The sequence below is a fragment of the Cibotium barometz genome, chromosome 2 (genome assembly GCF_041138505.1).
Source record: "Cibotium barometz isolate CiBa-2024 chromosome 2, ASM4113850v1, whole genome shotgun sequence".
Taxonomy (NCBI): Eukaryota; Viridiplantae; Streptophyta; class Polypodiopsida; order Cyatheales; family Cibotiaceae; genus Cibotium; species Cibotium barometz.
Window position 1 is genome coordinate 38,221,490 of NC_141047.1, and position 12,912 is coordinate 38,234,401.

Below are 12,912 nucleotides of genomic sequence, written 5' to 3' on the forward strand. Positions count from 1 at the left end.
TTTTATGTTTCATTATGTTTGATCCATTTCTAGCTTGAGAGTAGAATGCTTCATTTACATTGAGACTTTGTGTCATATTAATTTTTAGCTTGGTAATCCCTTTTTGTTTTATTTGCTCTTAGTACTTAAGATTTTATTCACATCAATGTTGTTGCCATAATTATCTCCACAACCAATAGAGTTTACTATTAATACCTTCCATTTGCATAGCCAAGATACCCTCCATTAAAAAAAAAAACAAACTATTTTCACATCTTTATCCTTTGGATTCTAGGGTGGCTCTTCACATTTTCTAGCCCCTGTAGTGGATGTATTTGCATCTAATTAGGTTTACATCTTAGTCAAAGAGCTAGAAACATGTGCTCGTAAACTTATTACGTGTGTAAGAAGTGTTATTCTCTCTAGGTAAATTTATTTGTGTTCTTGTAGTTTTTCTTGAGAATTCTATATTGCAAAAACAACGTACTTGAAGAATACAAGAACAGAAATCAAACTCACTTGTAAATGCATGATACTATGTTCCTTGGATTTTGTAAATTCTAGCGAGGAAGTGTATCGACTGTCCACCTACATCACCATATGTATTTATTAATATATGTAGACAATCATTGGATTCCAAAATAGAAAATTCATAAAGCTCAAACATAACTATGCAAGAAGACAAAGATCGACATGATAGTTATTTGTATCATTGTCTATACATTGTTATGCATGGATTAATTATTTTTTGTTCCATCCGCATGGATTAATTACTTTTTGTTCCGTTTTGCTTATCTACTTTCGTTTTCGAATGTTAGCACGACGAAGTTGTGGCAGCACTCGCACAGCGATGAGTTGGTCGTCTTCCAAGAACTCTCAAACAAGACCTGTTAGACTCTGCAATCCTGTCGAGACAGCGTTGGAAGTTTCCAGTTTTCGAAGGTACTTTCTGTGCGCCTTTAGGGTTTCGTTGCGAAAAACTGTGTGTGTGTGTGTGTGTGTGTGTGTGTGTGGATAGTTCGTAGATTTCTTTGCTCAGTATATTTGCAGTCTTCTTGTATCAAGGTATCTTGTCGCTGCAAGAAACATCCTTTTAGGTTGCCGTTTTGTAAAGGAAACAGTTTCTTGATAAACATGATAAAAAGACCGCAAAGAACTGATTATCTTTCGAAGATCAGAAAAGATGAAACCATCAGGTACGAGAAGGACAAAAGAATGTTGTTAGTGTTTCTCACTAGCCGTAGAAGATGAGGACTGCGCGATCCCATGAGGTCTGGCTCAATGTAGCGTACTCAATGATGTGTAAAACAGATGCACTACAGTAAAGTATCGATGATTATTTCCCCTTCTGTAGTTTTGGAAGAGTTATCATCTTGTCGTCCAACGTGTACAAATAATGACCTAAAATACGTGAGTTCAATGCCTTGATTCTGGTAGAAGTTTGATTTGGTGCCAAATATATGTGAGTTCAATGCCTTGATTCTGATTCTGGTAGAAGTTTGATTTGGTGCCAAATCAAGATTTATGCCAAGCTGTAAGCAAAGAAGTAATATTTCAAAACTTTTTTAAAGAGATCGGTGTTATATTTCTGGAAGGTATGGATAACAATGTGCGCAAAAGGTTCTCCAGCCCCTTCCCTGTCCAAAGAACTACAGCAGGAAGCAAGTTCAACCCAAGTACTTCCAAATGGGAACAGGTAAGCACATTATGTTTCTCTGGAAAATGTGGATCCTTTGGTAGCACTCATCTACACTTCATGTTCTCATCCTTAATGAGGTCGAGAAGGATAGTCTTCTTTGTTGCATAAACCTGGTCCTTAGGTGAACCCATTGAAATCTTGTGCAACATTTTGGACAGCTGTTCATAACCTCTGATGTTTGGTTGACTTAGTGCTGGATTTATGATAGTTTTATTAATGTTTTTTAAAACTAATTTAAGACCTCAAGCAACAATGAGGTACAAAACCTGGAAACATGCAAGTTATTGTGAACTCATGGTCCTACTTCTAAAGCTCTAAGCTTCTCAGCAATGTATGTATATATTGATTTTGAACTATGAGAGAAGCAAAGATTTGTTGCAACTTGTATCTGCTGGGGTTTTTGAACCAACGATGTATGTCTACATACATTGAATCTGAACTATGAGAGAAGCAATGCTTTGTTGCAATTTTTAAAAAGGGCTGCATCTGCTGGGATTTTTGAACCAACTTTGACATTCCTAGTTCTAAGCATCGATTAAGAAAACAAAAGAAAAAAGGTTATTCCAAGGGGTAATGCAACAGAAAAACCTACCAAGTATGGTCAATTTAAGGAGGTTACTTTTTTATGTAAGTTTTTGTAATAGTGTCCTTATGCAAACTATGATAAGGAATTATGCTTTCTTTGAGCTTTGTTCTAAACTCTCTTCCGTTAACAAGCTGTACCCACTTTTTGATGTCAATTGGGGCACAGCAGGAACAATCCACAATACCTCCACGCACTCCAAGGTTACTCTGTGAACCTCACAGTACTAGGTATGTCTTCAATCTTGTTTATCACATATTATCTATGAACTTAGATTGATTTGAGGAGGAGAGGACTCAGCCAACAAATGATTCGTAAAGTGCATTTGAGCACTGCCTTTACATTCACGTCATGAGCCTTGGCAGGGTACAAGAAAAAGACTTAAAGTCTTTCAAACATATTTCAGAAAGCATGACAGAAAGAAGACCCAGGCAGAAAGTATGTAGGTCATTGTTTGGTACCAAGTCCACAAGTTCGGAAGAACAGTCTCACCTTGAGAGAGAGCAATTTTCCAAAAGGAACAGCTTTTTAAGCAGTGAATGGCTTGAAAATGGCGACAAAGGAACACAAAAAAAAACTTTGATCTCATTTGTGGTAAGCGAAGGCCATATCTAGCTGGACCTTTAATTAGCAAGTGCCTAAGGATGGCAATGTAAAAAGCCATTGTTTTTGACTTCATGTAGTGGAAGTCCTCGATGAGTTTTGAACTTTTCTTGTTTTCATTATTTGATTCATCGCCTGGGTGAAATCTCTTATAGGAGCTTCCAGTTCCAGAAATGTTGCAAGAAGCTAACCTTATGGATGCAACCATCTGTCACATCGGCTTGGATGAGCTACTAGGTAGAAGAATGATACCTTGTTAGTAATGCTGAAGCCAAACTCTGTAATCCAAAAAAGAGTTATTGCCTCCCACATTACTTGCTTAAGCTATTAGTATTATGTGATTTAATACATCAGTTGAATACTTGGATTGTGTGTGATGTTTAGGTCCCGTTGATGAGGTTAGCGTATGGTGCCCATTTGACTTCTGTGAACTGTTAAAGCCAGGAGCTGTCGAGAAGTTTAAAGTGGCAATCAGCCCATCTAAAGTCTGTCCTCCACGATTTCCACAATTGCCATGTGCAAGCACCACTTTGATCATTGATGATGTAGATTTTCAAAGTTCTTGTGCGCAAGTTACAAGGTTGGAAAAGCCGTGCAACTGGCACATATAAACTAACAATTGACCTCTGTGGTGACACATCAATCCACTTTTATGGGGCAGAATGACATTTTTGCATTATTATTGCAGGGGGCCAAAGAACAAAGAGAAGCCTGTTCAGGTAGCGAGCTTAAGTGAATCAATATTTTCCAAGTCATCAACGGGTAAGAAAAGAACGATCAGAGGTTACAGCATACCACGCTGTGGTAGATTGACCAACCAATCATATCAAGAGCAGGCGAAAGAATTTCAAGAGATTCTCTCCTCCAAAGTTAGACAGGTGGCTGAGGTTGCTGACTGTTTGCAACACAAGGAGCTCTTGTATACAATTCTACAATTATGAGCAGATACTTTTTTTCACTGCTAAAAAAAATTCACTCTGGAAGTGTAGTTTTGATACATGGATGCCAGATAGAAGTTTTAAGTTTTCAAACGTTTACGGCCAGCTCAGCAGAAGGTAGGCAATGATCACAACCATGAACTACATGCATGTGTCAGGCCAAAAGTCTAGAAAAGGCATCTATTTGACCATCTCAATTTACCGCATATTTCTTCTTTCTCATAGTAATTAGGATGTCTTAAAGTACACCAAATGAGTAGCCTGCACTTATTCATCAATATACAGTAGATGATGTGATGTTAGCTGGATGGCCTTTGATTTTGCTCTATAAGTCCTCCTTTTCAGAATCAAGTACAAATTCCAAATTTAAACTTTTAGAGACTTTCACATGAGATAAATAAGGGGCCCATAATTGCGCTCTGGTAGAAATAAAAGCACCCAACAATTGAAATAAAGAGTAAGCAGGGAAACAAGCGGTGACTTTTGAAAAGATCAAGGAGAAATGTGGCCATCATGCATATGCAAGGACATTTGAAGGGGTTGAAAGAAGGGCCTAAAAGAAAGAACTTAGAAAGTCTAGCTTTGTTGAGGCAGAGGAGAATCACTTCCTCTTTTTGATGGTAGATTGAATGCATTCACTCTACTTTCACTTCAATATATACATTTGAGTGTCTTGGCATTAAATTGAGTGTCCTCTTCTTTCCACATGTGGCCACCATACAAATTCTTAAAAAGCCAAGGGTGATAAATGCCATTCTTGCAAAGAATCAACAAGTTGTCTACTGTCATTGCTTGGATTTGGCTTCACTGTGATAGCCCGAAGTATTTGGAAGTAATTCAAGTAAGTTTCCAAGCTTTGTTCGTAATTCAACTTAACCAGGATCACAAGCTAATGAGTACAGTTAACCCTTGAATGTAACTTGATGGTCAGAAGCATTTAAAGGATGGTTAATAGGACGGGAATGAATCTAAGTTGATTATCCAAGTATATTTACGTTGGGCCATAACTATTTTAGTGCATTATGGGCCAGTGATAGTTCAGGTTTTACAGCTTGTACTAAATAAGGCACCTCTATGTTGTACAATTTTACCCTGGGTTCTTTTGTTTGTTGCCTGCAGTGATCTATTTAGAGGTTAAAATTCAGGAAAGTACCATATTTAGAGGTCCAAGGTAGTGAAAAATGAGTTGTGTGTCAAAAAGGAAGAGAAAGGAGATGTTGAGAAGTACGTGGCAACCCCCTACTCAAGCATTTGTACCTATTGGGCTTTGCTACTTGTTTGGGGTTGAGATAAATTGTCCTAGTCTGGCATTCTTGTTGTAAAAGTTATAATAGTGGTATCAGCTGTCATAGCTGACACTAAGGCTTCAATTCTTTCATATGTTGACAAATGCAGGGGTAGTGATGAGTGAACATTAGTAGGATCACCCGGGATACTTATTACCCTCCATAAGAGGGGTTTTTTCCTCGAGCTCTTATTCATGTCAACCTGCCCTTATTTTATTTATAAGGTTCACTTATATTGTACTTTGGCTCCTTATACTTTGTGTGTGTGTGTGTGTGGGGGGGGGCGGGGGGGGTACAGCCTTCATTCCAACATTTGGCATCAGAGCAAGCTTTCATCACTAGGGACTTCTCATTCTCCATTTTCAGCTCATTTGCTGCCCATAGGTGTGATGCAGGTTGCAGTCCATTTTTGCATTTTTAGCCTATTTAGTCACCTTCCCTAGCTTCAAAGGAAGCCTACTAGGCTTCTTAGCTTTCATGAGAACAGAGCTGAACCATGCATAGAGGCACATCCGGCATTCTTCGAGCTCTCTTTCGGTGGTATCGGCATCGACTTTTGGCATCGAGACAACTCTCAAATCTGACTTTTTGTTAGCAATCCTCTATTCAGGTAACCTTTCTATCCCTACACTTTGTCATTTCAATACATTTGTAGGTCTTTGCCATCAGTGGGTCACTTGGCATCTCGCAAAGTTGCCATTCAGTGGACATTGGGTGTCTGCAATGCAGCTATGATCCATGAATAGATGTATGCATGATGTTTGGTTCTTCGACAGTGGTGCTAGCAAGCACATCACATTACAGCGTAAGATGCTCATTACACTTGGGACTGTTCCGTGAGTTGGTAGTGTGACATGTGCAAATAACTCTTCACATCGAGCAAAGCATGATGAGTAAATATAATTAGGAAAGCAAAGTATGCAAGCTTAAGAAAGCCTTGTATGGCCTTAAGTAGGCTCCCAAGGCATGGTACGGGAAGATACATACATACTTAGTTGCACATGGATTTTGCAACAATCCATTTGAGAGTATCCTCTATGTAAAGAGGAGTACTGATTTATTCTTAGTCATCGTCTTGTATGTTGATGACACGTTGCTCATAGGTCCTGATGTGGATCAGATTTTAGCCTTTAAGGTTGAATTACATGGTACATTTGAGATGCTAGATCTGGGTCTTTTGCACTATTATTTGGGCTTTGAGGTTATCTAGCATGATGATGGCATTGTTTTGTTGCTACTTTTTTTTTCGAGAAAAAGATCCTTCTATTAGTTGATGAAAAACAGCCATGATGGGCCAAATACAACCACAATGGGCTAGATACAACCTCACCTCATGTATAGGGCGGGGATCAAATAATCAAAGGGTGGAGAAAGATGCACTTTCGCTTTGGCTAGCCGCTCTGTGAGGAGAAGGCTATCTCATATAGGGAGAGGGGGGGACAATCATAGAGGTGGTATGTAATGCCAAGTGAGATCACCTCCTCTATCGGTAAGAAAAGGGCTAGGCCTCCAAAGCCTCAAGAAAGCTTCTCGCTGCTTTCGCATGCGGTCAGAGCCTCCCTGCAACTTGCCCCACCGACTGTAAGGAGTATGGATGATGTCGAGCCCAAATGCTCCTAATGGACTCCGCAGGTGGAGTGTGGGTACCCTCTATGGCTTCGTTGCATCTAGCTCGCCATATGTGCCAGGCTACAATGCTACTGTAAATCTCTCATCTCTGACATGAGCCCGATCTCCAGTGGTCCGTAGATGGGGCTGTGCCTAGTGCTGGCGAAATACGGAGGTTAGAGACGTGAAGGGCAACCCCCCAACATCCTCCTCATAAGCCCTGACAAGGAGTCCAATGTGTTGGAGATACAAGTAGTATAAAGACATAGTATATAGATTGTTGAGAATTTGGAACTCCTTAAAGTATGGCCCTTTATTCAGAACGGGGTGATTATACCATTCAAGACGGTTGGCTCTTTTACAAGGGTCGACTCAGTGTTCTCAAGGAGAAAAGGTCGGCACTTCTCCATGATGCCCATGATTCACTTGTTAGTGGTTATTGCTGGATCAACAGTACCTTGGAGAAGTTAGAAAGATCATTTTATTGGCCGAAGATGCGCAGGGATGTGTACAGCTATGTTTCCGCATGTTCCATATGTCAAAAAGTGAAAGTACCTCATACCAAACATGTAGGATTGCTTTAGCCATTGCATGTTCTTGAGGAGTCGTTTCATGACATTTCGATGGATTTTGTTGGGCCCCTTTCCACATCTACTAGATCTAAGAATACTCAGTGTATGACGATATAGTTGACAGATTCGGTAAATTTTGTATGCTTATGCCATGCAAGCAGACAGCCACAATAGAAGATATAGCTCGGCTTTTTATCCGACATTGGTATATCCAGTTTGTGGTTTGCCATGGACCATTACTTTAGATCGAGATCCAAAGTTTACACCTCACTTCTGGCGAGCTCTATTCGACAACTTTAGTACCAAATTGCAATTATCCAATGCATTCCATCCCCAGACGGATGGCCAACCTGAGATTTATAATCAGTTGGCTTTCAATGTGCTTAAAGCGTACTGCCATGATCAGCAGTTAAAGTGAGAGCTTCATCTCCCGTTGGTACATGCGATTCTCAATGATACTCACTCATCTAGTGTTGGCAAAACTCCGTACGAGGCAGGCAGCCTTTGGTCAAAGATTTTCATCCTTTCACATGGATGATCTCTCCCTCCTTGGAAGCCAACAAGATGATAGAAACTTTTTCAGCCATCATTGAGTCAGTCAAAGAGCGTCTTACCAAAGCTCAAGAGGCTTACACCAGGCATGCAAACAAGTCACGGAGAGACGTCAATTTCAAAGAAGGTAAATGGGTATATTTAAGGATCATGAAGCAAAGACTCAACCAAGTGGGCAAGCGTTGTCCAAAATTGTCATTCAGAAGTTTTGGTTCTTTTTTCATCATCAAGAAAATAAGTGATGTCGTTGTGCAACTCAAATTGCTAGATAGTTGGACGATGCACGTCTTCCACGTCTCGTTACCTCTCATGGCTATATAAGCACCATGTACAAGCTCATTTGTATCAATGCAATCATATTCTTTTTTTATCATGAATGCCTCACTTGTATTCTCACCTTAGTTTCTAATATGGTATCAGAGCATAGGTTCCTTAAAAAAGTAAAAAATAAAAAATCTTTTGCATTTTTTTTTTGGAGTCTTCTATCTTGGAGTCTTGCGTGGACTACAACTCCTCTGTGCTTTCCGCTTTCATGGTCATTGCTCTCCTGGTCTCCTCCCGCCTGCAGCAGCCTGCCTTCTAACTTGGCCATTGCAATGTCCTTAGTTTATGCAGTGGAAGCCCCTTCAATCCGCTTTCATGAAGCCTCACCTTTTTACCCTGTGGTTGACCTCCAAGTGGTTGCCTAGACGGGTGACGCTGCTGGTGATGATGACTGAATCATCTACTACACGTTGAGCACATCCAACCATTGGTCGCCATTGCTGCTCAATCTGCAATCGCCCCTAGAGTACACATGCCGTCATATTCTGCCTCTAGCACAGCGTTGTTGCTACCCTCTACCTCCTACACAATGCTGACAGAGCCGGCAGCTGCGTCTATGTGCACGAGCTGGTGCTTAGTGCTCGCCAATAGAAGCCACACTTGGCAGTAAGGAAAAGTTCAAAGAAAGGAGGTCGTCTTACCGCTAGCAAATTAGATGTCGAGTTGCAAGAAAAGAAGAGTGTCCTCTACATTACATTTGACAGTTTGGCATAGAAGAGGAGCTCGGCATCTTTCACGGTAGACGACAAACAGAGCATGCACAGGGTGGCCTCACAAATAAGGTTACCATTTATCTTATCTTATTGCTTTATTAATACCTTTTGTGCGCATTGTGGTAAAACTAACTATCCACCACATAAATGTTATTTTAAAGACAAGAACAAGAAGGGTAAAGAAAAAGTCAATCTTACCACTGCTAAAGAGTAATTTTGTTAGTCTTGATTTTGATGATGAATTCTATGCTTTCTAGTTCACTCTTTCTTTTTGGGTTCTAAAACCTTGTCTTTTATCCTACATGACCTTGATTGTATTATGGAGAAGAGTACACACACCCATTGTCATTAAGGAGAGACTCTATCTCATTCTTGTATCAAGAGGGATTACTAAGTATAAGCCCATGTATCGAGTGTCTTTCACAAGTTTGGCTTAAGAGAGGGTTTGTTAGCAAATAAGCCCAACTTGTAGTCTCCAGTCTTTTCAATTATTTTGCATAGGATATCTTTTAGTCTAAGATCAAGATGAAATCCACCACCAAATGCCATAAACAGTGATGTCATCCAGAAATGTATCAAGTCACATTGAGTGTACCTCTCATGGCTATATAAGCATTATGTACAAGCTCATTTGTATCAATGCAATCATATCCTTTCAAACACCTCCAAGTGAGTAATGGGATCTCATGTTCCATTGAACTTTGGCATTAGCTTTACAATTTGCATTGGTTCGATCATATTTTACTATCTAGGGTTTGATGCCACCCTGTAGAGCAGCTAGTAGTGGAGTTGATCTGTGAGTGTGGTTGCTACCCCTCCTTATTTGTGCTACTATTCTCAAGATAACTTTAGTGGTTAGTGCAGTAGTAGTGGTGTAGGTTGATGTTGAGGTAATGGGCTTTGTGAGGGACAATAAGGGTACTCGTAGGTTGGTGGTGGCATGGCATATCGAGGATATTGAACTTTTGTCCTTGAGGCAAGTTGGGGTACTATGGAGGAGGGTAACCATGTAAGGTTGGGTTATACTATGGGATGTGGGCTCCTCATGGTTTTAGACCTATCTCAAAGCCTCCTGCTCCATGATGTAGGGTTCCTACTATAGTGTAAGCAGGAGCTTGGGTTATCTCTTTAGCCCTAGTGTCTTGGGTTGCTGCAGTCCCAGTTGCAAAATTGAACTTGGAACCCCCTACACTGCTTATATGGAGATCTAATGATGTAAAGCTAGAAGATGCAGAAAGTCAGTTCTGAACACTCCAAGGTTTGTATTTTCAGAGCTCGCTGAGCCAAAAGCTGCTGATGTAACTGTTGTCATTAGCAACTGCACCAGTTTGTGGTTCTAAGAAGAATTACTCCTTTCCCTATAGGGTTGGTGTTTCTCATTTATGAACTTGACTAGTTAGGGTCCAAATCAGGAAAGAACAGATGGCTCCACCCCAGCCTAATTAAGGAGAAAAGTAGGCTAGAACTAGATCTAGTTGGTAAGGGCATGCTAAGCGCAATTAGAGGTTGAACCTCCAGGAGTTCCCACTATCAAAGTGGGATGTAGGTGCCGATTTCACTTTGCTCAAAGAAGACCATGAAAAGAACCAGTCCATTCTGTAACATGAGGAGACTTGGAACAGGGGGATAAGGCAAAGAGTAAAAAAGCTTTGAAGCCATTTCCCTAAAATCATAGAAGACGATAGAAGAGTTCCACACTTGAAAGGGCCTATACACATTCCTTATACCATTATTGGCCTCGACATAGTAGGGCTCACTGCCTTCCTCTCCTACCAAGTCTAGATTTTTGTTGGGTAGTCCAAGCCTATGGAAAGACCTAAAGGATTGGATGGATGGAAGATTAAGAGCGGGCATGGAAGAAGCACCACCTAGATGACTATGTTAGAATGAGTTTGATGATGAAGACCCGCTATGGAAGAGGAAATTCACCAAGATTTTTTGAATTACTTGTGAATAAATTAGGCCACTACTTTGAGAGTGATGACATGAATGCCATCCTTCTAATAAAGTACACGGACAACAAGTTACAAACCATCCTAGATGGAGGGGCTGGAGTCACCATTATTACGACATACACTCAAATTTTTAGGAAGGATGGCAAGGAAATTTCTTAGATATATATGTTGAGTGTTGCAGCAATGCAACATACACTCAAATTTTAAGGCGATATATCCATGACCAGGAGGTGGTAGCTTGGGGCCCAAAATGCTAAAAAAGAGAGAGTTTGTATCTCTTCTAAGGAGGAAATGAAGACTATTGGCTTTGATACATCGAGGCCATAGACTCTCATGTAGACTTTTGCCACCAATGGTAAAAAGAAAATATTTCTAAGATCAGGTTTCGATCAGGTTAATGGCTTGAGAGCAAGACGAGCCTTCAAGCTTGAAAGAAGTAGAAACCTCTCTCGCTCCGCAAGAAGAGCAAGAAACAAAGCCTTAGCAAAGGCTAAAAAAGAAACCAAGCATATTTTGCAAGAGAGCGCTGATGTGCGGAAGATCTTAAGCAGGTTCCTAAACACGTCAAAATGTATAACATGGGCAACTGCTTTGTACATTTTGAAAAGGAAAAGAGGGCTCCTGACAAAAAGCATGGAGTTTCTTACGAGACGAACCGGTTGAAGTTAAGGAGGTCAACCTAGCGAGACCCGACGAAGATTCGAACCTAATTTACATTGGAAAAGACCTAGCTACAGGGAAAGAAAAGGAAATAGTTGACCTACTCACAGAGTTCCAAGAGTGCTTTGCTTGAAAATACACTAACATGAAAGGTGTACCTTCGGAGGTGGTCAAGCACACGACTCCTATTGTTGAAGTATCAAAGCCATCAAGTCACAGGGCCTATCAGATGATCTAAAATACTCTAGGATGGTTAAGGACAAAATTGACAAACTCATCGAGCCGGATTCATTTATGGGACAGAGCATATAGAATGGCTATCCATGATAGTCATTGTGCCTAAGAAGAATGGGAAAATTCAGGTTTGTGTTAACCTCAAAAAGTTTAATGTAGCCACATGGTAAAGGACCATTACCCATTGCCATTCACTGAGCATGTGCTAGAATGAGTAACCGGCAAGGAGCCATACAGATTTTGTTCATCGATCTGAGCACACTCAAGCCTTGCAAGATAGGGAGAATGAGAGGAAGAATGCAAGGGTCTTACCGGTTTTTTGCACCTCAAGCCACTCGTGGTAGAGTAACCCTCGCTTGTGGAGAGGTCCTTAACCTTACCTCTTTTGTTGTCACCACAAAGAAGCTTTGTAATTGAGTGGGGAGAAATGAGAGAGAGAGATCTCTGGAAAGCTCAACCTCTACCGGTTTGCACCTCAAGCCACTCGTGGTAGAGTAACCCTCTCTTGTGGAGAGCTAGGGTCCTTAACCTTACCTCTTTTGTTGTCACCACAAAGAAGCTTTGTAATTGAGTGGGGAGAAATGAGAGAGAGAGATCTCTGGAAAGCTCAACCTCTACTTCAATGCCACGGTGAGTGAGAAGAGAGAACATGCATCAACAACTCCCCAATTCAATCAAAAGAGCAAGAGACTCAAATTCAATTGGGAGAATGGGGTTATGCCTTTTCTCATTAGTTAAATTGTCTTATATACAAGACTCATATATACAATGCCCGATTGGGCCAAGTAATGTTCGGGGCCGATCTATAAGCTTGTCTAAGCTAATTCCCTAGTCTAAGTATACATTACTGACATTACACGAGTCGTAAACTTGGATTTGACCATCGTCTCAGCATTACAGAAGTCGTAAGCTCAGAGATTTTCCATAATCATTTTACATGAAGCACATTTCATGGTACAAAAAATATGGCTCAAAGGTGTTGCTGCACGGTGTAATGTTAGCCAATGTGGTTAACATACCCTCTACCTAATCACGATTCCATCCTCAGAATCAACAATGAAATTCAATGGGAGACTAGTGGTAGAATCCATTGAAGTTCTAGTAGAAGTCAAAGCGGGACTTCATGTACTGGGTGTGGTTCTACGGAAGGCCTTGTAGGATGTCAAATGTGAGCATTTGCTAGCCTTGCTTCACTGTACTCGCTTG

At 40.6% G+C, this 12,912-nt stretch overlaps 1 protein-coding gene across 8 annotated transcripts; it reads left to right on the plus strand.

Annotated features, from left to right (window-relative positions):
- The first annotated feature begins 799 nt into the window (after positions 1-799).
- Positions 800-4,800, plus strand: LOC147641031 (uncharacterized). Of its 8 annotated transcripts, none has more exons than XM_086817558.1 (8): positions 802-921; positions 1,158-1,250; positions 1,334-1,675; positions 2,430-2,491; positions 2,627-2,855; positions 3,020-3,101; positions 3,249-3,444; positions 3,553-4,800. In XM_086817558.1, the coding sequence occupies exons 3-8, from the start codon at positions 1,577-1,579 to the stop codon at positions 3,803-3,805; spliced, it is 921 nt and encodes a 306-aa protein (XP_086673684.1). In that variant the 5' UTR covers positions 802-921; positions 1,158-1,250; positions 1,334-1,576; the 3' UTR covers positions 3,806-4,800. The 8 variants fall into 8 exon arrangements, with proteins under 8 accessions (XP_086673665.1, XP_086673702.1, XP_086673684.1 ...); XM_086817523.1 differs by having other exon boundaries at positions 808-1,250; positions 1,334-1,389; positions 1,575-1,675; XM_086817549.1 differs by having other exon boundaries at positions 808-1,175; positions 1,291-1,389; positions 1,575-1,675.
- Positions 4,801-12,912: the final 8,112 nt, after the last annotated feature.